The sequence below is a fragment of the Cuculus canorus genome, chromosome 3, assembly GCF_017976375.1.
Source record: "Cuculus canorus isolate bCucCan1 chromosome 3, bCucCan1.pri, whole genome shotgun sequence".
Classification (NCBI taxonomy): Eukaryota; Metazoa; Chordata; class Aves; order Cuculiformes; family Cuculidae; genus Cuculus; species Cuculus canorus.
In genome coordinates this window covers 24,141,433-24,168,834 of record NC_071403.1, presented here as the reverse complement: position 1 = coordinate 24,168,834, position 27,402 = coordinate 24,141,433, and the positions used below count along the sequence as shown (strand labels likewise).

At 34.9% G+C, this 27,402-nt stretch overlaps 1 protein-coding gene across 6 annotated transcripts in view; it reads left to right on the top strand.

Moving 5' to 3' along the window:
• EPHA7 (EPH receptor A7) overlaps window positions 1-27,402 on the top strand; it is a 165,680-nt gene that overhangs the window by 97,058 nt on the left and 41,220 nt on the right. For all 6 annotated transcript variants that reach the window (XR_008449082.1, XM_054062171.1, XM_009556823.2 and 3 more), the window contains exon 6: window positions 24,497-24,621. Coding sequence is in view for 5 of the 6 variants with exons in the window: in XM_054062171.1 (XP_053918146.1) it covers window positions 24,497-24,621 (125 nt within the window). In the remaining variant the exon portion in view is untranslated. The remainder of the gene's footprint in view (window positions 1-24,496; window positions 24,622-27,402) is intronic.

Below are 27,402 nucleotides of genomic sequence, written 5' to 3'. Positions count from 1 at the left end.
TAGCAGACCCCAGAAATCTTTCCACCAAGTGCTTTGGCATCTGTGTATAAACCCAAAGTAACTTAACTGAGAATTTGACTGTGTGCACTTCACCCAATGTTTATCACACATAGTGAAAAATATGGGGTTTGATCCTTCACCTGGAAAGGATTCTAATATAAAGTAAAAATATATCTGCTTTATGTTCATAGATCTTAAATGTAGTAAGAATATGTGAATGTAGTTGAATAAATTTAAATCAGGCAGTTGGCTGTGGGTGGGTAATGTAGTTTGGACTTGATGCTACAGAATACCCCTTTTAACAAAATAGGTGAGCAAAAGCCAGCATATTCTTAAATCTCATTGTGTTTGATTGGCTAAACTTTTAAGCACAGGCTTTCAGAATTTACGGAACTGACGCTTGTCAAAGTGTTCACTGACAGATGGGCTGGTTAAAAATACGTTTTCCTACCTATTTCTTAAAAAAAATAATATCACAAAATGAAAATATTCATTTAGAATGGGATAACTTCTACATATAAGATTTATTTTCTATCAATGTTATCCTTCAGGAAGAAAATGGAAAAAAAATGAAAAACAAAAAACAAAAGCAGAAAACCCTTCCTCTGGCTTTGTGACTATGACTAATTTCAGGTAAATGATTGATTCACAGCAGCTCAGAATCAAATCAAGTATAACCCAGAGTTCTATCAGGGTGAATTTGGCTATAAAGTATCACTTATTCCTGGAAGCATGAGTAGCAAATCACTGATTCAACAGTCTCTGCAATAGTTTGTATTAGAATTAGCATTTTGAAAAGTAACAAGATTAATGAAGAAAAAGGGTGGTTTGGAGTTTATTTATTTATTTGTTCATTTATTTTTGTGCTCACACTAATCTAGGAAAGATGATGAGTGTAAATCATCTTTTTCTTCGTGCATTTACTCTCAATTCATTTGTTGAAATACAAAGCTAAAGCTGCTTTATGGAGCAGCCCATACTTTAGCATATTGAAGACTTTCAGAAATTAAAGCTTTTCAAAATGTAATCTCTTCCAGGAGCCAGAGAGGGAAAGAATCTTTTCAGATGTTCATCTTCTTAAAGAATGACTGAATGATTTATAAAGTAACATTCAAACTGATTTCATTGTTGAAGCTGGAGCAGATCATATCATGAATTTATTGCAGATGGGGCTAGATTAATCTGCAGGCCAGCAGTTTTCTGCCAGGAACTTTGCTGATCCCACCTCTTTCTTTCTCATCTCTCTTCCTCCTCTTCCATTACCCTTTTCCCTTCACCCTCCTTTTTCAATGCCCCCCCTCCATTTTTTTTTCTCTTCAGCTTCAAAACAAAGGGGATTAATTTTGATTTAGTTCAAAGGGGTAATGGAAGTCACATTTTTCTTCTTAAAGCTTCCTGCTAATAAAGGTCAGTGCTTGAGTATTTCTTTCTTTGGTTTTACTCAAAGCTCTCGCACTTGCCAGAGCAGAGCAGGTGATGAAGAGTGTATGTGAGTTCAGTTCAGTGTGACATTGAGAAACAGGTTGTGGTTTTCAGGAGCAATAAAGGTTTGGCGTGGGTAGATCCTGAGATGGAGCTTCGAGTTATCATATGACACATCACTCATTAGTGATTAAGCCTGAAAGGCTTCAAAACAGTGACCGTTTCATGGAAGATAAAGAATATATTGTGTACGTGCATCCCTTGAACTTTCTTTGTGCCTTCAATCCTGTTTTCTTGTCACTCCTTTAAAACAATGTCTTTAGAAAGCTTCTCTCTCACTTTGTCTGTTTATGCTTTCTGAAATAAGATCCTTGCCCCTGGAAAAAAAAAAATCCTCTTCAGCTGTTATAAGGAAAATGCTGAAATTTAAGAGCTATGAAAAGTTTTCAACAGTTTTGTATGGATACAAAGAATCTTCATCCTCTTGAAAAAAAAGTGTTCTCCTCCCCATCTGTCAAACTGCATAAACCCACTTTCCAGGAAGCCTATTCCTAATGGCAGCCACCAGAAAACTAGAAAGAAATTATGTCTGTCTTTTTATAGCTCTAATTGTACAGTGTTTGCTAGAGTTGACTAGCATGACATTTCATTTGCACATGTAATCTCTGCGTGCCTATCAAAACTTAATAAAATTTATACATTTAATGTTACTGCATATATTTTGATACCTTGATGCATGCAGATTTTCTTCTCATATAATCTTGGTTGTAATACTGAAAGCTCAGAGAAATCCTGAAAAACTATCATATTTGCACTTGTATTTGTATTGTAAAAAAATATTTGTTTTTTTCCCTGATGTTGTGCTATACCTTTGATGACATCCTGAGGTAAGGAGTAAGAGCAATCATTTAATCCTTTCTGTGTCCTTGTGCGGACAACTGTATTCTGATCTAAGGGTGCGCTTACCTTCAGTTAGTGTATTACCAGAAGGCAACGGGAAACAAGTGTAGCCCACTTGGCAACTCAGGATCTGGGGTCCCGTTTCTGCTGTTTACATAGGGAAACAGCCAGACCACTGAGCTGCAATGTGCTTAAAAAGCTGACTTAAGCATTCTGCTTCTTCATTGTGCTCCTCTTTTCCACTCATCTGTGCTGCAGAGTCAAAAAAAAAAGCATTTGTGCAGAAGTTTTGGCAGACATAAAAATCCAAATCTTTCACCCCAGCCTTGAAACCTTGAAGGAAAGAGGGAGACGTTGATCCACAGAGAGATTTCTGAGCCACAGTGCTCCTTAGGAGGACTGCTGGGGCATTTTCAGAATCTCTTTGTTTAAAACTATGTCAGCACTTGAAATCTAGCTAATGTGAAGTGAATTCATAAGCTGATAGCATGCAGTGTTTCCCTTGTTAAGGGTTAATTATTATGCGTCTTTCCTTTCACCATATGGTGGACTTTTGTTTGCTCTAAAATACCTCTTCTTTCAACAGCTCTGCAGACTAGAAAGGAAAACTCATTAGCTAACGAACACTATCATTTTTGCTTCCGGTTTATAGTGTTTTATATAATTTTACATACACGTGACTCATTGTTAAGTATAACTAGATCCAGTTAATTAAAATTGGTGTTTATTTTTAATATCCTTTTTTTTCAAAAAAATTTTTCTTCATTTTCTATACTCTCTTTACTAAGAAGAAAGTTTTCATTATGTACCTAATTGCTGTGTTTACGATTAAGTATGACCATGGACATATATACTTCTCAAATGACAGAAGTTTAAATCACTTGTTGCTGCAGGATCAGTGCCAAGCAACTCAGAGTAAGATTGGTTTTAGAAAGCAAAGCTGCCTTAAATATATCTAGTTTCATCATAATCCTAGCCTAGATGTGGGTAGAGATAGAATCAAGATAGAACAGGAACAACTGGACTTATAGATGCTTAAGTGTTTCTGTTCCAGCTCTTAAGTTTTGGCTAAAATTCTTCTGACTGATGGGATATCTAGGGTTTTTTACTTAGTAATTTGTGGAAGCAGAGTACTGGACTTCTAGTCTTTTGTATTAAGTGAAAAGTGAAATGGTGGAAAGTTTCTTTTGTGGTTTACTTATATATGCATAGTAATTTGAGTCGCAGCAAAATAACCAAGAATATTGAGTTGAAATTTTAGACAAGGAAATCGTGATTATTTATTATTATTTTTTCTCTTTAATATTTTCATGAAATTCAGCTTTGACCTGGCATAATCACAACTCTTTGGACAGTACACATTGTGCATACATGTTTTATGGAGGTTTACGTTATTGAGTGTTATAGAGATGTTCATGATCGTTCATGTTCATGAATTCTGGCAAACACAGAATAATGGAAAACTTTAAATGTTGCACATATGTTATCATGTCCTTTATACTGTTAACATAGTATTAAACACACTTTAGGAGCTACGGGAAACAAGTATTATTTTTATACTAAAATATTTATTCCGTTGCTGTTGCCATTACCATGCACTACTGGTGATATTCCTGTCTGGATATACTATTGACATTATTGATTAATAATGATAGAACAAGAGTACTTTGCCAGTATGTTGTAAATGTTCAGAGAAATGGAATATGAATTCTCACAGCATATTTGTGGTACACAGTTTTGGAAACACTCCTTTATTGGAGCTAGATTTAAGTGATTGTTATCCCATTTTCTCCTTCATTTTCATATTTTTCTAGATATTTTTATGCTTTTTCTGCTTGTGATCTATCTTTTTTTGGCTTATTGTTCAAAGAATCTTTTACTCCAAAAGTTGTGATAAGACCTCTTAGTCTGAACATTATTTGTGATGTCACAAATCAACTTTATGATTTTTCTGCAGGACTGAGTCCTGCTAACAAGATGGAAATAAAGGTAGCCTATCTTGTTTCATAAAGCTATTTCTGATAAAGGAAGAGAGTGGCAGGGAGTGATGGGTAAAGCAAGGGAAAGCAGATATAATTCTGTTAGTTTTTTGCTATGAACGTGCCTTGTTAAATCCATGGAAACACTGGATTTTTCACCTTCTTTTTGGAAGTATACTTAGAATTATCTCTTATCTGCAGGGCCATTTAAAACTTTGCTATCAAACTAGCTGAAAGACAGTGTCATTATCAGGGTTTTTTTGCATACTGCTTTTTCTTTTCTTTTAGAATAGTGTTGAAAGGCTCCCATCAGGCTTCAGACTGACTGCATTAGTCATTAAGTACACATATAAAAATGCCTTCTCTAACACCAAAAGCTTTTACTTTAAGGAACAATGGCATGCTTAGCCAAGGACAAGGTGAAATGCTAATGTCCTGTTTACTGCTTGTTCCAGTGTATGGCTTGGTGAAGTAGACAAATGTCCCTACTCTGAAGGACAGCTTTATGATTCTAATTTTTGAGTAATTAGGACATGCTCATTTATTATGCCAATTTACAATGGTTCTGTCTGGGAAACAATATGGATTCTTCAAATTTCTTTCCACCGTTTTAGATTAAAATCTTTATCTGCTGGTTCAAGACACATTTCCCATGTCATCTTTCCTAAATCTCTGCCATAGACATTTATTTTTTTTAATTAGGCTGGACAGAGAGTACGTTACACAGCTCTTGAACTTTAGATTAGGAAAAGCAGTCAAAAGCTGGTTGAGTGCCTACGGGTTTATTTGAGGAGGATTTGATGTATGTTTTACATGAAATTTCTAGGACTTGGGAAAGTTTAATCCAGCAACTTTTTGTGATCTGAAATGGTTAGAACATCACTTCTCTGGAATATTGATGATATGCACATTTAAGCAGACTTCAAGTTAAAACCGTACAGTAAAAACAAAAAAAATACATTTGTGCTTTCTAAATAAGTATTATGCTAGTCATTTTTTATTGTTGTGTGTTCTAAAGAAACAGTTCTAATACCAAAATACAGAAATTCTAGGGAAATATTCTTATGATGGTAGGAACTTTGCTGAAAACAGATCTATTGCGGAGGATTGAATGGTATTCTTGGTTTTGGTTTGGTTTGTTTATTTATTTTGAGGTGGGAGTTTAAGCAAAATAAATAAGTAAATAAAACAAATTATTAACTGAGGATTTTGCCAATGTATTTGTAACTATGGTATTTATTCCTGCATTTTAAAGATATATTATTCATTATGTATACTATATATGTATTATACATTCCCGGTTATTTTATATAAAGACAATATATAAAGACAATAATACAATATATATTAGAATAGATATTCCTGCTGTATGATTATTTTCTATAGTTCTGATTTTTAATCTTAGTTTTATGAGTCATTAGACATATGTTAGTACAGAATTTTCTTTTGAAAAGATACTCTAGTGTTTCAATATATACATATGTAACAGCTGTGCGCCTTGACTAAGCACACTGAGTTACTTCTAAAGAGGTTTAAGTTATATTTCTGTATTTATTTAAAATTTTTATTCATGTTATAAAGTTGAAAAACAAATCTTATGATGTTATGTGTAACGTCAGTAACATGTAAAATTAAGATCTGGTCTGAATTAGTAATTCAACAAAGTTGAATTTGGTTGAGCTTAATTTGGTTCATGGTGCAGAAAAAAAGAAAGAATTTACAAACATAATACTTAAATAGAAATTAGTTTATAGCATTCCCTGGCACTCTACTGATTTGTGCCAGCTAAAAAAACCTAAACTGTCCCCATGACAAAGGTCCATGTTAAAAAAAAAAGAGCAGAAAAGTATCCTTTAAGTCATCATTTTAAAACTAAAATGGTGGCAGCCACTTTTTCTTCTGTCTACAGAAGTCTCTTCAGTATCAAGTGGACAGATCTCAAAAGCAAGACTCATTTTTGGTGAATAAAGGCAGTTGTAATGACGTAACTAAGGGAAGGTATTTCAATCACAGCTGTGATACAGAATTGTCAGAGCGTCCCACCCACCCACTCGTTGATTCCTGAGATAGTCCAGCTCTTCATGCTCCTTGTCTACTTGTCCTTTCCATTACAGAGCAGTTCTCATAAGCAGTACTACTAGTTGCTAGAACACGTCATAAGTTTTCTCTGCAATGCAGGATTTAAAGTGATTTTACTATGAATAGGCTTTAACGTGTAAAAGGAAATAGCAAGAATAAATTAGTGTAATTTATAAGTAAAATTCAAGTGTTTAATATTTAGCATTGTGTAAGCTGAAATCATAGACACAGTAAATGTGAGAATGGCATTCTGGGACAGGTTCCTTTGAGTGGCAGGATTGGTTTCTTCTTGAGGTGAGGCCAAGCCCTGTACATACTGAGGAGATAGATACCTGTTGCAAGAGACATACTGTGAGCTGACGATCTTCTTTTCCTGCATTTTGTTAGCAGTTATCACTAGATTGATTAGACTCGAACAAATCCTGCTTTTAGCAGGAGCAGGACTGTGAATTGAGTGCCCTGAATTCTCTCACCGTGTTTTAGAAAGGAATGTCAGCATTTCCATGGTAAAGAGTGAAGGGGTAAATTGAAAAAAGTAAACTCTGTTAATTCCAGTCTGAAATATCTTTTCGTTAGACTGTTGTTCAGTGTTTTGGTTTGCTTTGTTTTATCCTGTACTGTAGCTTTGCTGACCTTTGAGACAAGCTTTGGCCAACTGGGAATGGAATTGCACAGTAAATCATATTTTGATCAAAAACCTGCTTTTCTGGTCTCCCCTAGGGCAAGGTATCTGTGAAGCTTGGTCACATACACTTTCTTGATAAGGACTCAGGCCTAGTTTTAATCCTTTTCAGTTTAGCACTTCATCAGAAGTCTGAATGCTAGTGATAAAGATTCCTTTTTTTTTTTTTAAACACTCTCCTAAATCCAACAGCAAGACGTAGAGATGTAACATCGGAATATGTCTTTACTTTGAGTCTTGGAGACTTCATTTTTAACTTTGATGTGCCACTTAGTGCCTAAAATTACATGTGACTAACCTGGGTCTTTAGGTTCAAAGTCACCATTAGAGAATGAGGCACCCTGACACCTTCCAGTCACTGGAGCAGGTGCTGATGCTTAAGGTACTTCAGTTCCTCAGCTACATTTTAGGTGGAAATCTATAACATCTAAGAAGTCTGTATTTCTATTAGTACTGAAGTTTCTTGGTTCCTGTGCTTTTTTAATCAACACGCTTAAAAAGTAGTATTTCACAGAATGTTTTAATAAATGTTAATAAACAATACATATTTTAAGTGGAATTGTGACTGAGAAAATTGGTTAATTAAATGAGAGAACCTTTTGAAAATATATTGCTGTAGTAGCACCTGGTTGCTGTAAAACCATTGCAAAACTAAGACTTGCCTTCACATGGGCATATTACCATACTTTTTGTCAGGAAAACAAACTGTAGTGGTTTATTTTATTATCAGCATCACTTTTGGGATTTGTGTTTGCTTGTTTGATTTTTTATATTTATTTTTGATGGGCTTGGGGGTGATAATTATCCCAGCAAATTCACCATTTCTCATGGATAGAGGAACATAAAAATGAAAAATTACAGTGTTTTCCCAAGACCAGCTCTGTGTAATCAGAGATCTGTATCTATCTCAAGAAAGAATGGTATTCTCTCAGGATACAAAGATTCATTAATTGACAAAAATCAATGTCCTTGCAATATATAGAAATCGAACAGCATTTCTAAATATGCTGCCATTGCCTCAATAAGGATGTGATAATTAGAAGGTCATCAGTTTAACCCTTTTTCTGTTTCTTTTATGTCATTAACACACAAGTCATTTGTAGTCATAGATTGTTTCTGGTGAGCAGGATTATTTAGCTGGTGAGCAGTTAAAACAAAGCAGATGTAATAGCTTCTGTTCACGGCTGATGTTCCAATGAATCGAATAGGCCAGAAAATAAACCAACCAAACAAAAGAAGTGCCAGGTGATATGTCTTGAATGAAAGCCCATAGCACAGCCTTCTTTGTGCAGAGAGTTTGAGTTAAAAAGCTGTATCCTGATACAAACAGGTGAGGTTGTTGTTAACCTCAAGGCTGTGAAAGAATGCAAATAGTAAAATAAACTTACAAAGTTAAAAAAGAAAATGGAAACACCAAGTCAGTAGATAAAAGTATATGTCTAAGAGAGAAATAGTTTTGCAGAGTGCATTAAATAAACCATTGTTAAGTCTGGCAATTTCAAAAGAACTACCTTGAAAAAACAAATCTTTTGAGAATTTTTTAAAAAATGAAAAAAAGACCCATAAGGTTTTTTAAGAAGAAAACTGTTTGAATACAGTGACAGAAGAGTCAAAGAAAAGGAATCAGGACAAACATGAATTTCATTAAGATCTCTTTTTTTATTGTAGTCACGTAATTTTCTTTTTTTCCTTTTTTTTTTTTTTTAATTTATATCTAAGATTTAACACAAGCCTGGATGATTCCAGTGATTAAAAGACATAATTTGGTTTTGCAGCCCTTGGCAGATTTCTGTTCTTGGGTCCTCTATCTAAAGTGGTCCATGTCACCTACCTTCCAGCCCCCTGGGGTGATAGAAGTAGTACAGATTCTGTCTGCTGGCTAGATTTAAGTCATAGTTCCAAAACTTAGAGGGATGGAGAAGTGTCCTATGTCCTATTTATTATTTCAAAGTGAATTTTCTATTTGCAATTATAAGGATAGAAGATAATTGTAGGATGTAAAAAAGAGCCCAGTTTGGACAATCTCTGTTCAAACATACTTGTATCTTAAATGAAACACTTGACACCAGTACTTCACGTTTTAACTTACGTAACTTTTAATCCTCTTCTTCCTCTGCCATGGGCAAACATCACAGGTTAAAGTCTTTTGTAGTAAGATTTTCTGTAGCAAGTAAAAGTTTATGTAAGGTAAGTTTCAGTTAAGTAATTGTTAAGTAAAAGTTTTCTGTAATATTCTGCAATATTAGAAGGGATCTAGAAATATAATTTCCTGAGGTTACTCTAAATTGTATGTAAATTTGAGTCATTTCGCATACTCATCCTTCAAGTGGCTTGATATAGCCTTTCTTACAATACCTCTGTTTTGCCATTTTAGCAGTTTGCTTTTCCATATCTTTGTTTTTTCTATATTAGAGACACTTAAAATCTTTGTCCCAATTTCAGATTTCATATTCATATTATCTGGAATGTAGGTGTCATTAAGGTCTACCATTTTGTTATTCAAACTCCACAATTTTATTTTTAATTTTGAGTGCCTTTAAGTGCATGAAACATAGTATAAATGATAGTTGAGCCAATGCTAGAAACACTTCATCATTGTTTTTATTTTTGTATACAGACAAAGCAAGAGACTGTAGAATAAAGTCAGAAAGTCGATAGAGAAGAAAATTCAAATCTGTCTTATCAGACATTCATAGCAAAGAGACAATAGCATAACAGAAATATAGAAGATAGGCTGGCCTTTCTTCTTCTCATGTCTGCTTTACTCTGGAAAGAGAAGGACAGGTTTGCTCACGTGAACTTCTGTTTGGAAAGGACTGTGGTTCTGTGCACGAAAAGCTGGTGCAGGCCAAAGGACGTATGTGAACATCAAATACATGAATTTGCTTCTCATACCAAATTATTCTCTTCCAAAGTCATGATTCCTGGCAAAGGATCTTTGCTGTGGAGACAAAAGAAAGAAGGGAGATTTATTTACTCTCAGCCCCCAAACGGTGCCGTTTTAAGCCAATAAAGCATTCTGGCAAAACTGCATCTGGATAACCAGTGACAATCTATAAGTCTGTATCTGGAGCAAATGGTAGCACTGTTCATCCACCTTTCACTCTGCTGATCAATAGCTTAATTAAGAGCGTAACTTGTTCCATTTGTTATAAACTGAGTGTTGCAGTGTTGTGTTATAAAGTGCTAGTGATTAGGCTATTCTTAATTTCATTTAAAAAATAATACCACTGGATTTTTTTTTTAAATCGTGTTCCTGTTGCCATTTTATTTTTATTTGTATTTTCTGCCTTTGAGCTTTATTATTTTAGATGTATCATTAAAGATTAGTCACCTTTTAATGTGCTGAGGGCTTTAGGTACCTAGACGATTCTTTGAAAAGAACTAAAGAACACCTGCAATGTCTTAAGGTAATAACCGTCAAACTGTCAGAGGCAAAAGTAACAAGCAAAAATATTTGCAACAAAAGAAAGAAGACAGACATTTGAAAGGGAAGCAAAATATAATTGTAAAGCAGGTTGTAAAAGCAGTTAATGCTAACTATGTGATGTTTATGCCAATAGAATGAGTCAGTTATGCTTCAAGTGAAATGCTGTATTTTAAGCCGCCTAATGTCACCAGCGCCTGCAGGGACAGTTTGCTAACTCCCCATGAACACTCAGCCAGCTCTTCAAAGTAATTTCCACTATGCAACAGTGGAGCTTTAAAGACATCCTCCCTTATTGATCTTGGTTTTGCATGATTCAACTTGTTAAGAACAAGATAAAGTTCCTCTGATAAACATTGATGTTCTATAGGTAAGAAGAATTTCTTTAGTCTTAACATTTTTATTTTCATTTGTTTGTACCTATGCAGACAGCTTAACCTGCTCTGAGAGTGGGAAGTCATTGATACAGCCTTTTTCTCAACAGTTCCTTTAAACTCTAGCCAACTGTTTGCATTCCTGACCCTCTGGTAATATTGATCCAGTACTCAAGACCAGTCATGGCACTTCACTAGATGTTATACAGTCAGGGCTGGGCCGGAATTTTTCCAGATTTTACTTTATTCATGTTAGTCAGTGAGGCAAATGCAGGCTACTGATTTCTCAGTAAGAAAGTACTAGCTGAAAGAAACCACTTCCCTCCCACTTTCTTTTGGGCCAGATTCCCTGAGCTGTGGATTCATGTGAAAACTTAAGGAACAAGCAGGATAATTTCACACTAATTTAATCTATCTGGTGCAAAAATGCTACAGATTCAGATTTTATTCCTTGATGTGAGTTTTTTTGGGGGGGTCAGGGGAATGACACTTAGCTTATTATTAAATATATATAAAATATATATACATATAAAATATATTCTAAATATTTTGAAATACTATATTGATGGCCTCTTTTATTTTTTAAAATTCTTTTGCCAGCAGCTTACCACAGAGCTGAAAAGGGGTGGATAAGTATGTGGAAAGTACGCTGAAACCAAGCATTGTACTAAAATGCACCGTGTTAAAACAAGTACAGTTTTGGGTGATGCTGTAATTTAAGTCGAAGCTCAGTCACTTAAAACACGTATGTGGCTGTTGTGCTGTAGGTCAGCTGGCTAGTTGTTCGTGTGTAACACCTTGCAAACCTGCATTAGTCACAATACTAATTTATCATCTCTATCAATGTATCTTTTAATGTGTGTGTTTCATAAAATGCAGTCTTGTGGAAATTAAATGCAGAAACTCAAAAATCTGTTTGTAGCTAAGGGGTAAGAGTGGTTTCCTGGAGAAAAGTTAGTGACTGCTGCAGAGATGTGGGTAGGTGGTAGACTCCATCTGCTAAATTTGTGTGTCAACACAAATTTTAACCACTGAATAAACCTGACTCCTTAAAGGACATACCTTGTTTACTGCTTGGAGAGTGGCAGATGCTTCCAAGGTCCCTCAGAGGGAAGTCCTGCCTCCCTAGATGGGTGCCTGAGCTCTACCAGATAAGACATCTCTCTGGAGGCCTTTTAGGTCAGCCCCTTTCCTTGATTAGATTTCTTCTTTGGAAAGCTTTTCATTAGCTATCAACTGCATAGACTCAAGAGTTTAAATTAGGGAGGCTATTTCCCAGCTATGGATAATAAACTGATACAAATACCAGAAATTATCATCTCTATCACAGAAAATAAATATTAGACTAACTATTTAAAACTGAATAATGATACTAAAATAACAAAACTCCACAAATCCTGCAAAAGGTGTAGCGTGATAAAAACAATCCTACCAGCCAAGTGACGTAGGTTCCTTCTCAGGACACACCTGGAGTAACAAAATTTAGCTTAAAGGCCCACCTAAGGCTTCCTTACCATACGATCTAAATGACCAGCAGGATCTCTCTCTACACTAACTGAAATGACCTCGAGCAGGCTAGACTTAACGTTTTAATATCTCAGGTGCAAAATTTGATGGAATCAGTCCAGGCAGATGTTGCATGCTTGGGGAAGGAGTGAAATTTGTATTCAGATAAGGATAATTATATTTATTAATAAATGGCACACTACCTTAAACATTGCAATGTATGCAGCCTGTATGGAGTAAACTCTCTGTTAATAAAGGTAGCTTTGTTGGGTGCTCTGCCCCTGAAATCGGTTTGCAATCATGTCCGTTTAAAGGTATCTACCGTATTTAATCTGCACACATACTGCATGTATGAAGTACTGATAGGTTGCTGTGGGATACAGATGTTATTATAAAATGCCACCAGTCTTTATATTCTCTGACTTTATATACATATTTAACGAACCTTTAATTTAGTTTGGATTAGACAAATTACAAGGCTAAAAAAAGAAAACCCCTTCAAGTAGAGATTTAAAACAAGACATGCCCTTATCATTGCCAGCTTTATTTTATAAACCATTGTTGTCTAATCAGAACAAAGAGGAAATTCTTTTCCTTTTTTATTATCCCTGAGCATGTGTGCAATATAGCTTTGATTAGTTAAGCAACTTCTCTACCATTCCATCTTTTTAGTGGGGCTCACATAAAATGCTGCGGAAACTCATATGTGGATAATGAGTAGAGTGAGTATTTTTGTCACTGAATGATCATGAGAGGACTTTCTAAGTGTTCTAGCATAGCTGTTTTCTAAGACAGGGTTTTTACATGCACATTTAAGGGAGAGTAATGAACATTGAGTATATTTATTATCATGGGAAAATCCAGTACCAATAATTTAATTTTTGCATTTCATACAGTAAGCAGTGCTAAGACCATATTCATTACGGAAACAAGCTGTAGATGTTCGTGATTCTGATGTATATCCATCTTAATATGTGCATTATAATACATTCATGAGTATAAATTATTACATTGGAGTTTTTTCAAATTAATAAGGCAATAGACTGATATTCAGAGGATATAGTCCTATTTCATTTTCTGTTTACATACTATGCAACCGTGCACATTCTGATATACAGTACACTGTTTGTCTGAATGTTGTATTGGTTGTCTAATCTAAATATGAATAATACTGTACACTTTGCTTGCTCATGTAAATTGAGTTGCTCTACTGGTGATGTGCCTTGAGATCACTAAAGTAAGTCTTTTGATGTTCGTGGTGAATACTACTTTTATGCTATAGATACAAGTAAACTGAAGCCTCTTACAGAAAAACAGTAATTGAAAAATTATCTACTCAATCTGTGTAGGAAAATAGTAATTTTCTTTTAAAACACAGGATAGTGCTGTGTGTATGACTCAAGTTTAATTTCTTTTGTAACATTCCAGTTTTACTGTCTTTTTGTTATACCGTTTACAGCCTGGAAGTAAGACTTGTAAGACTTGTAGACACCATTTCTCCATAATTTTATGTAACAGGATAGAATATGTTGCATGCAGCCCAAAAGATGAATCAACCCTACACTATTCCAGTCCCTTCAAAATGAGTGGGGGAAAGGAGAATCAGATCTAAAGTTTATTATTTTGGATAAGTATAACCATAATAAACTATTCAAGGATACTTACGAAATTTTGCTTATTTTTCAAAATATGGAGTAATTCTGCAATAAAAAAGAACCAGCTTTGTATCTTTTTTTTTTTTTTTTTTTAAATTTAACCTTTCTGATAAGACATTGCATGGGTTTCTGCTATTGAAAAGAGCTCCATTTTCATCTCCTTCATCCTGGATATTGACTAATGTTCAAAATCCAGGATGAAAGGAGTCAATAAAGTCACTACTTATTCACACCACTGAAAATTGAAAGAGAATCATAGCCAGAAGCTGTTGTACTGCTTTTGTTAGTTTTTGGGTTGGTTGTTTTTTTTTTTTTAATAAAAATTATATTTCATCCTCCAGTTCTGCTTAGGAATATTTTCAGCATTCAGTTCATTCCCTACAACTGTGAAATTGGAGTTCTGTAAATAGTTACAGTGTTCAGCTAGCAGTTTAATGAAATGCCTCTGAGGTCTTTAAGAATTAGACTTATACTACTGTATATAGAAATCTGGGTACTACGAGATTTGCACAAGAAATAAGTCAGAGCAGACTCCAGAATAATTACCTTGAGATGCTTTAAGGATCAAGGAATTCGCTTCCTTAAATTCACAAGGAAAACTTGGGAGATAGGAAGAACTTCTAGATAGTGTGCCTACCTGACTTAAAGAGCAGGTGAACGTTACGTGTCAGGTTTATTTGGTGCACCAGGTCATCTGTTTCACATAAAATTAGTGCCTAAACTCCCTGCATAGTCAGTGGAGAAAGTTTATTGAAGGCTTTAAAATGAAGATATTTTCAGTTTTACAGGTCTCAGCTTAAATGGTCAGGATCTCTTTCTGGATCTTTCCAATGCACTTACCTCTGTTACAGGCAACAAAGCTATTTGAGGCAACTTAAGCACTAAATTTAGAAGAGATGTAGTCCCCTAAAGGATAGGTCCTCCCGGGTGCCTCAGTTAGATTGTCTGTATCCCATCCAGAACTGTTTCTGAAATAAAAGAATAAAGCCCTATCTCATTGAAATTGACAAAGAAATTTTAATCTTTTTGTTGAAAAAAATTGTAACTAATTAATGATGTAGCTATGTTGCATGATCAGTTGTGGTAATTACATTTTTAATTACTCTTAGGACCTGATTCTGATCTTATTTCTATTGGCATAAAGCAAGGATAACTTTGATAAAATCAATGCAGCTAAACTAAAATGTAGTTGATGAGAGGTAAGAATTGAGCCCTACATGTTGTACTAAAAGTGGAACTAATCAGAAAGCTAAATGGGTTTATAATTTGTGCAACTGACATTTTCGTAATCTAAATCTCCATCCTTTGAATATATCATTTGGGTTTCCCTTAGAGCCTCGTAGCATTCAGGGAAGCAAAGCCACTAGAAAGTCTGTAAAAAGATGATCATTCTGTACAGCTTTTAAAACTGTGTACTAAATTCTTTTATTAAATCATTTATATCTTTCCAGTTTAATAAGTTTCTGCATCAGACGACTCTTCATGCAAAGTTGTCCAGTTAGCAGAAACTGGAGAAGTATTGAACCATAGCATGTTCTAAAATAAGAAAAAAGATCCCCCCAAATAAAGGTTATTTCAATCGATAAGGAGATGTAGGAACCAATGTCTACTCAAAGTCAAGAATATTTAAGATCTTTTGGAAATTAATGTTTAAGGTTTACTGTTTAATAGATATTAGGGATACATTTTTTAAAAAATCATGCCGATTTATCATATATAATTGTGTAACTCTCTAGAAATTTGCTATTCCCGTAACAAGTTTTAATATTATTGGTTGCAAAAAAAGAGAAAATACAAAGAAACTGAAAATACTTTTGTATTTTATTATTAAGTAATTTTTGTGTATTTTTTAATTAAGTAAATATGTGCATTACTGCTAAAGCAATTATTGCTGTTTAACAGGCAGGTGTTAATTTACGTTGTGTATTCAAGTGAATCGCCTAGCTTCACTTCACAGAATATATTCCTCCTAAGATAAGGGGCTTTCCTTCTGCTTTCCATTACAGTATTTTTCGAGCAGCTCATGCATGCTTCCAAAATTATTTCATTTGGCACAATCAACAGCAGGTTGCATAGGGCCTTGAGCAGCCTGGTCTGGTGGGAGGTGTCCCCACCCATTGCAGGGGCATTGGAACTAGATGACCTTTCCAACCCAAACCATTCTATGATTCTATGATAACGTAGAAAAAAAATGCAAGCCATTTTTGCAAGGAATTTTTCCTGTGTTCCCTGTGATTACCACCCATGCTGCTTTTAGAAATACACCCATCATTAGTAGTGCCATCATAATGCATTTTTGCAGGAATTTGGAAGGCTGGAAAAGAACTTGTACACATTTTAGGAATGTTAGTAGATTAATATATTTTTCCCCACTGAACAATTATGTCTTTGGAAGCATCAGTTTGATCAAACCTCTGGCACAATGATAATTATTATTTTGTGCTGACATTGTTATAGAATATTTATATGCTTTTCTGTTAATATGTGATCAATTTTTTTATTTATTTGCATGGCAGTTTGTTTCCAGATTTTGTGTTACTGTATCTAAATCAAAATGCTTTGTTATGGGGCTGGAATTCATTCAATTGACTTTTGGACATCCTACACTAAATAAGCGTAATCATACTAGTCCATAGGCCTCCGAAGATTATATAATCACCTTATAACCTCTACCAACTTTTACTTTTAGAGGAGTCAAACCAGGGTGACAATATTATCTATGCAGTAGCAAGGTGAATTTTGTTGTTTTTTGGGTGTTTTGTTATTTTTTTTCCCCATGAGTAGCATCCTTGAAGCTGACATCATTTTGTGACTGGATAGATGACAGCATGAAATTTAATTACAGCAAACAGTCTCAGTCATTACACCTGTCTGCTTCCAGAGGAAAGTATTTGTAAATTGTGCTTTATCCTTCTGTTCCCTAAAACCTGTGTCTGTAATTGACACTTGCCAGCAGAGATGACTGGAGACAGAAGGAGAGCATAATGTGTCTGAGTAGCCGAGTAGCCCACCAAGGAAAAGATTATCTTCATCTTTGGGAGTTTTGTGTTATTTTGTTTTCTTTAATGAAGAATAATACCTGTCTACCAAGGATTTACTGCAGCACTGGTGGCAGATGTTTCTGCTAAAAAGAAAAAAAAAAAAGGTATGAAAGATGAATCACAAAAGAAGGCAGGACAGAAGAAAAATCTAATTAATATAGAAATATTTCTTCTGCAAAGGAAAACAAATGCTTCAGGAGAACAAAAGCCCGTCTCTGTTATTTGTAAGGCTGGTTTGTTACTCTAACATATTTGTAAGAATCAGGTTTGTGCCTGACATGTCAAAACTTATTCACAAAGCAAGAGTTGTGGATACCTTGGGAGTTGATATTGTCACTTGTTACGCAACTCAGCATCCGTTCAGCACTGATTGATGCCCAAATTACCAGTTTTGGAAGAAATGGGATACAGACATGACAATAATATTTGTACCAAATGTCAGGCAAGAGAAACAGGGGACTTCACAGTATGAGTCTAGACATAGACTCTGATCAGAAAAAAAACAAACCATGATAGACAAACTGTCGGCCCTGATCTTTCTAAACTCTTTCACTTCTTTCTAGTAAGTACTTTTTCTTTCTTTTTGTTGGTTTCCCTCCCCAGAATTTTGCCAGAGTAGACAGTGTAAAACTGATCCAGCTGGTGAATTTTTAGCTTAATGAAGGAATTACCAAACATGTACTATTTTAAATGCATCAGAACGATGAGTAAATCACTATATATTTGATAAGAATGCTATTTGAGCATAAGCTTTCTTTTATTCCCCTGATACTGTTAAGGAACATCATAATGTACTTATTGTTTTTCCTCAATCTTTTTATTACACTTTTTAACTAATTTGCAGAAGTAGTCAGGAAACTACTGATTCTGTTCTCTGCAGATCAACAGAGAGTTCTTCAAGCACAAAGGCAATGGTAGAAGATGTAATAGAGTAGTTTCCTGTTACCATGTTCTCAGGACATTCCCAAGTGGCCCTGAGAGCGGTGTGTGCCTCTGCTCATGACTTACAGAGCACTGTAAGCACACTGTGTTATATTTATGAGCCAGAATGTAAAGTGTGTCAGAGAGGAAGTTAAAATGACTTCTCTGTAGGATATTGTTAGTGTAAAATATCTGATTTATTTAGGCCTCTCTTTGAATGCTGCAGCTTGTAAACACAGTGGGGAATTTCTCTGTCATTGATCCAAAGCAATGGGTACTAATGGCATAATACAGTGGTACTCAATAACCTTTTATCATGGGCTGCTTTGTCATGTGGAGATTTAACTGAGGGGAAAGAATAAGGAAGTCTTACGAATTTCCATCTATCCATTTAATAATGTTCAGTTTAAGAGCTATGGTATTCTTTTCTGGTTTTTTGTTCCATGAACTATCATACAAAATAGCATGACAAATTTTGTACAAATTAGTATAAACATGAAAAGAAAGTTAGGCTTTTTTTTTTTTTCCCCCCCAGAAATTCCAAGGACAAGCTGTTGTAGATCTTTATCATGGCTTAAATAGCACTGCGATATTATGGTGCTCTAGTTCCGCAACCCCTCCCTTCCAAAAAAATCTTTGTATCTTTACGGGAAACAGAATAAATAATGAAGAGAAATATCTGCACAGTGAAATCTTAAAATTTGTCTAGTACCTGCGAACCCTTCTCAAACCGTCAGTGTGTCACAACATACTGACCTGAGGCCCTGGAGAGCAGTAGCTGCTGCACTTCAAGGTGTATAATCTGTTTGCCTCCCATTCTTATTTAGTAATTTTGGCAATTCTGATGCCTACGTTTTCCTTCAGAGCAAACCGGAGCGTGGTGGGAGGCCAGGTTATGACTTCATTTACATGCTTTCTCTTGGGAGCAAATTAGTACGCAAGCCAGTGCAGAAGGGTGCCATTTGGGTAATCTGACTGCAGGACTGTTAATAGAGTATAGGGAATTTTGTATTCTCTTCCTAAACAACCATTTAAGACTGAACAACAGTATAATTTTCTGCTACTATTTTCATATATATATATATATATATACATGGGCTTATTTTCTGCTTGTTGTTGGTAAGGTGCCAGACTCCAGTTTCACTTAAAATAGATGTGGAGTCAAAGCAAATTTGTTATCTAAAGATTTCTGCCAAGAAAGGAGACAGCAAGGACATTTTAAAAAGAAATTATGGAGTAGGTTATAACCATTGGGATGCCAGTATCTTCATCGTTTTGCATCTATTATCAATGTCCTCTTCAGGCTGAATTCTCAAAACACCCCCCCAACTGCTGTAGAACGTTATTGCAGAAAAATGGTGTTAATGCTTCATGTAATATAAACCTTATGTTGGACCATAAGATATAGTTTTACAGAGATGTAAAAATTGGTCTCTTTGCTGCTGTACAAAAAGTCAGTAGTTTTGAGTGCATGCTGCATAGCTTTGCAAAGGGAAAGAGGCCAAAAGCCAGGAGTTTTTTGCCTTTGGGAAACACTGTAAGAGTCCCATGCTATGAAAGTGAGAGTGTTGGTGTTGGTTTCAGCAAGTACAAAGTGTTTGTACTTCAGATTGTCTTAAGCATAAGTATAAAAAATAATTAAGAAAGACTGATAGTCCATTCATTCATTAGTCTTTATATAACAAATGATGAAACTGGAGTTGCAAACATAGATTTGGTAGCATTTATTGATACGGAGTTTGGTTCTGCACTGGGAGCATTTATTTGTGTTCATTTGTGCAGCATTCTGCATAAAGTGGGACTGCAGCAGTGAAACCCTTATTTCTAGAGGATTTTGAATAGTTTATTTTATACACATGAACTTCTCAACACCTGGAATGCTGCTTCTAGAGAGGTCTTTTTAAAAGTATCATATTAAAGGATGTAATGACTGATGCTATTGATGGAATTGAGACACATTCAAGATGCAGAACTTTAAGAAATCCCAGAGAAATGGCTAGGTACGTTTCTTTTGCTGACTAATCATTTTTCAATAGAAAGGTGTTACAATTGATTTTGTGCTAGCAATTGCTGAATTTTTCCTAGTTCTTCCTGTATGTAAAAGTCCAGTTTCACTTTTTCGTTTTTCAGCTTTTATTGTTTTGGTTTATTTTGTACTTTTTTTCTCATTAAAAATGCAATATATTTTGCACCTGCCTCTGTCTTTTGTAAAGTACATTGTGGATTAAAGGAAATGTTAGACATAAGAACAAGAGAATAGCTAAGCATAGAGTTTAAAGGTATGAGCAATTTTATGTCATAACATTTTCAGAGGACTCTGGACTAAAAGCAGTGCCTTACAAAACAATCAGTACAATCTTCTGTGCATGAATATTTGCATGTATTAATATACCATATGCTTGTCTTAGCAGTATAGATGTAACACATCAGTCTACCAGATGTGATATTCTCTCTGGAGCAGAATATTTCTTTGGAATATCCTGCTCTTTGGACATGTCAGTTTCAACTTTTTTTATAACTTGATCTGAAAATGATGACCAGCTTGAAATCTATATAACTTGAAGGCTTTATCAGTAAAGCCCAGCAGAGTTATATTTCTCTGTGGCTGTGATGTTGAAACCTGGTGAAAAATCAATTTTTCCTTTCGCTGAATGGTATATTTGAAGCATTTAAAAAAGTGAATGAGTGTGCTGAGGGCCTGTCATTCTCGGAAGTACTTTCTTATGCAGCATGTGTACGTACATGTGCCTGTTAGCCCTGGGAGGCTGTGTGTTTGATGCATTGGATGTTGTGTCAGCAGGAAAGAGAAAAAGAAGAGATGAAGTACATCAGAAAGAAAGTTGATAGCAAATGGTGTTTTGAACAGCCTGTATCCCCCAGTGTAATATATTATGGAAATAATGATTCCGACAAAGTGGTGCTACTTTGTAATCTGAAGTGATACAGCAGGGATTATGTATGCTCAGGTCATTCAGGACCGGGTACTTAGTTGTCTAGAAATACTGTAAGAAGCGCCTTCATCACGAACAGCTTTCTTGTAGACACAGTGGCAAGACCTGGATTACTAAAAGAAAAAAAATACCTGAAACAGTTTTTAACATTTAATCAGCATTATTATGATTATTATTATTAGTTCAGCTACCAGTTATTTTTATGTGATTTAATACCTTATTTTATCTTGCATTTGGGAATGAATTGTATGCTTTAACTCATTTTCAAGCTTGCTCGAACATAATTGTTTCAAAGCCATAAATAGGTTGTTAACAGGGGTAGGCAATGAGAAGTGGTCTAAAGGTTTTGAGTGAGGTTCATTCAGGAAGCCAGAACAGGTAAAACATGAATTCAAAACAGTCTGTAAGAAAGGAACAGAGAGAATACAAAGGAACTGTTTATTCTAGAATAAATAACAAAATGCTTCCAACCTGTACGCTCTCATTAAGCACAAATTAAGAAACACAACCCAAAAAGGCTGGATAAAGGTAGCATATACTTCTAGTTTGTAATGTCAATAGTTTGGCCTATGTGGTTGCTCTGCTTTATAGAGATTTCTTTGCAGTAACAACAGACTGTTGTAGTTCGCCAGAGGAGGATGGATACTCTTGCTTCAAACTATTTGGTGATTTCCTCTCTTCCTCTGACAAACATCAGGACACAAAGTAAGCTTAGGTAACTTACTGCATTTTAGGAATATCATGTGGTATGGGAGTTATATACAACATAATTTCCTTCAGTGCTACCAACATACACAATCTGTAGGGTTGGAATTTCTCTTCTTCCTTATTTTGCTATTCTACCAATGAAAAGTAGCACAAGATTTTCAGCTAGGGTGGAAGAAAAAGGCAAATCATGACCCCAAAACCTACCCCAGTTTTTAATATGACCATTCTTGAATGAAAAGAATATTAATTGACAGGAAATGTATTTATGAGTACATTTACTTAAGAGGTTTGAATGCTGTCTTGCATTGTTGACAAAATACTGAGATTTTGTTTTGAATGGAAATCCCTTGAGAACAGAATCTGTCTGTTTGTGGTGTACTTTGTACAGATGTTAAGTAGGAGACTCACATCGTGTGTGTCACTTCCCTGATTAAAATCTTCCCCCTTCTCTGTTCCTACTCCTCTACATTGCTGTTCTGTCTCCGCATACACAGAGTTAACTAATACCAGAGGAAGCGAGTTCATTTTGCTTCACTGATTAAAAAAACGAATACTGTGACCAACGGAATGAAAAAATTTGATAGGGTAAAACAAAAGGCAGTAAATGTTGACAACAAACTCCAGTGACCTAGGTAATATAAATTTTTTTCATGAGAAGTATGAACATCAACAATTTTGGACATCCAAAAATGTAAAATTAGCAATTAGGAAACATTTGTCTGGATGAGATAGAATACTTTACATGAAACATAATGACCTCTCTAAGATTTAGCCAAGATGCTGTATTCATTTAGACAAAGACAACTAGTTAATTGCGTCACAGAGAACTAGACAGAGTAAATTAGCTTGCTGCATTCCAGACTCTTAGCTACAAGAAAAAATAATATATTTCACTAATTAGAGAGTGAAAATACTCTAAGCTTTTAGAAGGAGATTGCAAGAAGAGCGAAAGAGAGATCCTGGCTTTGAAATGGTTTATCAGCCCGTGGTGTCTGCATGAGACAATTTTGTGATTTTATCAGTTAGGCAGCCTACATTAAGGGGTCTTCAATTTTGATTATATTGGTTGTATACAACATAATAGTTTATAATGAAAATTATCATGCATGGCTTCAGTCCTTAATTTTCATGGACTCTTGGAGCCTCTAATGAAATGTGAATAAATTTAATTTAAGAACCTACATGTATATATATGTTATAATAAAAAATGCCAGAAACTTCACAGTTAAAGTAAGAAGCTAACAAATTTTAAGGATTTTTGAGGATTATTGTCTTGATTATGCTGTAGATCTTTTGCGTTTGTCATTATAGTTTTATCCTTAATACTACGGGAGTGTGCATTCTATATGTTTTATTTCTATGTTCTTTAAGTTAAATAGAATAAAATGTGAGTGCTAAAGGTATTAGAATGGGAATTATTCTAATTAAACTGAAGGTGAATGGGAAAAGGTAAAGCAAAGTTCGCCTGCTGGTTGCATGGGATAAGAATCCTGTTTTATCTGAAGACTGTACACCATTTTGCACAGTTTTCACTTTACATACAGTTCTGAAATAAGGTTGTACTTTCTTTTAACCTAGAAAAATATTTACATTTTTCAGAATTTTTGTTCAAACGTGAAAATATAGAAGCAGTACTAGATCCTGTACTTGAAAAGATATGACTAAATTTATCTCCAAATTTCATTCCATTTCCTTTCCTGTGTCTGAATCTGCTTTCTGAATATGACCGAGTTCTTATACACATAAATGTCATATTGCTTTTAACTGCAGGGGGCTGAGAATCAAGCCCTCTCTTTATCAGTCTTTTGCATGGGCAGTGTTACACTCGGAATTATTTCCGTAGCATTGAAAGAGAACAAGATCAAGTTTTGTGTGGTTCCAATGCCATAGCTGTTTTTTAAGCACTGTGGTTTTACAGGGCTTCTGTGCTGCATTCATAGAAGCAGTGTTTATCTTTAAGGGAAAGTGTGAAGTTGCACCTCCTTTGGAAGTGCATGTCAACAATAAATCTGCTATCTTTTTTTTTTTTAATAAATATGAGATAATCTGATAAAGCAGTCTCACTTTTTATTACATAATCGCTTAAATATTTTTAGATGAGAGTCCATGGCTCTATAATGCTTGCACATTGTTGGGTTTTCAAGTTTCAAAAGGTGCTTGTTTGTCTGTGGAGTGAGGTGGAGGAAGACAGTGTCCCCTTTATTTCATAAGATCTGCCTCTTAGATTGTCTCACACTTTCAAAAAATGCCAAGACCAAACATGGAAGCTCCAGCTGCGAAGAGAGAATGTCCTGGAAAGATTTGAACTGATGCAAAAGAGAGGGGGTTAGTCTCTTAACAAAGTTGTTTTCATCACCAAGACATGCCATAATTGGATATTCTTTTAATTAACAGATATTTTAGCAGAATTGGAATCAGTTATATGAAATTTGCCTAAAATCTGAATTTGTTTCTAAAATATTATTTTTTTCTGTTACACATATTACAGAAACATATGCAATAAATATTTAAACTCTTAATTTATTACATATCAATCTAAAAATCTACCTTGCTATCTTAGTAGGAATTAATTTGCTTAATTGTTGTTCCTATCCCATCAGTCTCAGTTTTGCCCTAACTTGAAAAATGCCACTTTTTGCTGTTTGCACTTTTATTCAATTTCCATTCTAAGTTTATGGACAGTAATAGGGTCCTGCTTGAATATTCATTAGCTTTGAATTGTGAGCTGTGAAAAGCTGCTTTCTTTTACCTTAATGAAAGTGGCTCAGCATGGGGCAGATCAGTAGTGACATTTGATTTTAGGCATCCAACAAATTTACTTTATATTTATTGACACATCTTGTCTAAACAGCTCCCTCGCAAGTTAGTGGAGTAATGAAAGAGAGAGTGCTGCAGAGGAGCGTGGAGCTTTCCTGGCAGGAACCAGAACATCCCAATGGAGTCATTACTGAATATGAAATCAAGTATTATGAGAAAGTAAGTGCTAAGATTATCTACAATGTACAAAAATATGTGGTTTGTTTTGTGTTAGCTTGCTGTGTTGTGGTACAATGTTAAAGCCAGCAGTTGTCAACTATCTTGTCTCTTCAAAGTCACAGTGATATTACTTATTTTTAATACCTAGCGAATCCCTGCTATTATTTTTACTATCATATGTCTCATATATTTTATTTTGGTATCCTGAAAACAAAATATCCACTTGAAATCTGCCCCTTTTTTTACTTTTTTTTTTAATTGTTAAATTGGACTTGGGTATCTTACCACGACATTTGTCATTTTCCTCTCTTTTGTACACTGCGTGTAAAGCTTGCTTCATTTCCTTCTGTTTCATTGCAATACCAGTCCTGAAATAATATATCAAATACAACTCTTGACTACGTTTAGTATATCCTTATGAGCTAGGCAGGTACAACTTGATGTCTGAAAACTTCCAAAGCACTTTCTACACTTTCAGCTGATAAATACTCCTTATTTGTCCTTTTAAAAAAGTACCAGTATTGTGAAATTTGTTTTTCGCTTGTTCTCTCAATACAATAATGAATTGAGAGCTGCTTTTCAATAGTAGGTGAAGTAATCTCTGTTTCTGGTAGAGCGAAATTGCAATCTTATTGCTGTCAGTCAGAGTTTTGCCATTCATTTCAGCGTGTCTAGGGCTTCATTCATTATAACTTTGAAGTACTCCAGAATAAAAGAATTCTGACAAGCATATAAGTAGGGCCACATGCAACCGTAATCTGGATGAAAGCAGAGTGAGGGCAGGTTGTACAGCTACATGTTTGTTATGGGTCCCAGACTTAGTGTGGCTCCTCAGATTGCCTGGGAAATTTACTGTAGCACATGACATATTCCTCAATTTTTATAAAACATTCTGGGAGAAAAAAAAACAAAATGCAAAGAAACTAGCAAAGGAGTTCCTTTGTGATCACTTGTGAAGATATTTCATCTCAGCAAACAAGGTAATCGTACTTCTATATAAAGAAAAAAATCATGTCAGCTTACCAGGTAACGTAGAATTAAGTAAATTCAGACCAGATTGGATCTAATAACAAGTGTCACATCTAATTTTCAGTGCTGAATTACACAAATATAGTTATAAAAAGATTTATTTATGATTTGAAAGGGAATAAATGTTTATTTGTTGATGCTCACTCCCAGTTTAAGTTGTTCACTTTAATAACTCTCATAACAAAATTTACCACATATGTATGCTAAACAATTTTTATAGGGGAATTTTAGTAATTTTAGAATATAATTTTTGTTCCTTAAGCACGTGTGTGTTCTCACACGAGCCAATAAAGTCCATACATTAAGACAACAAAAAAAATGTACATTTTTACCAGAGGCAAAGCTATTCTACACACAAAACCCCCCTTGGTTTTTTTTAAATCTACAGAGTAATTTCTAATGTGTTTCAATAAAATAAATGAATTAAATAGGTAGTAGAAAATGACAGCAAAATGCTCAAGTTGCTAGACTTTTCATAAAATAATAACTTCTAGAATGTGACTTTTTACTGTGTTCCCTGTATATTCATTTTACTTTACATAAGCAGCAGAATTTCATTTCCGGTTCCCTGTTTGCAAAGACAAGAACTGCTGTTAAATTTCTTTTGTAATGGAAGGAAACTTACCAGTAATATACTTATTAAGTGAAATTAATAAAATAAGAAGCTCATCCTGTGACAATCACAGATAAACTGAACTATATGCCTTTAATTCAGTGAGACAATTTCAACACAAATACTTAAATGTTTGCCTTCCTTCCAAAATAAAGTAGTTCTGCTTGAAAAGTACTTGATAAGCCTTTTTCAGAATGAGAGATGCAGCTTAAGGTTTGTTCCATTATTTTAAAAGAAAAAATATAAAAATATCTGAACTTCCAGCTCCTTTTAGAGCCAAATTAAATCAAACATTTTTGTAGTTCTGAAATATTCTGATAAGTGAATTTTTCACCTCTCACTTCTGGCTAGGGCTGGAATGGAAACTGCTTGAGATCTCCCAGGTAAGCCTGTCCTGTGAGATTTCTAATGCAGGTTATTTTTATTGCTGCTATTTATTTATTTATTTTGGATGCAAGAAGTGTTGGCAATTCTAATAAGCCACACTTATGCATCAAAACCCAAACTTTGCAATTCCACTGTGGCTTACAATCCCAAATCTGACTGTTTACAGTTTCCTTACACTTGTTTCTCATCTCTCAAGCATTCCTGTTCTTTCTCACATACCAAGATAGATTCCACTGTGGTCCTCACTTACAGATGATTTAAAACCTCTTGGAGAAGATATGAAAAATTATTGCTAGCCAAGGCAGCAGGGTTGCTTAAATGACAGACTGGGCAAGACCCAGGAGAAGGCATTACTGAATCTCAGATAAGAAATCATGTATGTTGTATTTAACCCTGTATTTCAGCAAAAGCCTTTGCTGCTTTACTGACTGCGGAGGGGAAAGTTGTCCATCATTTTTAGCTGGCAAAGTGCTATTGAAATGAGTTACAGATTTATTCCTTCCCTCTGTATCCATCTCATTAGCACTGCCTCGTATGGCTCATGCTTCTCTGGTCATGTGGTGCATTCAGACGGTTGGTTAATTCATCTCTTCTGCCCTTCAAATCAGGGTTGCATCTGCCACCGAAAATCAACAGGGCTGCACATATCTATGCTGAAAGATAATCTGGATCAGTAAATGTGATGAATAAGTAGAGCTTTTTGAATACTGTAATGATCTGTGATACAGCTTTTGTAGGATTTGAAAGTCAGT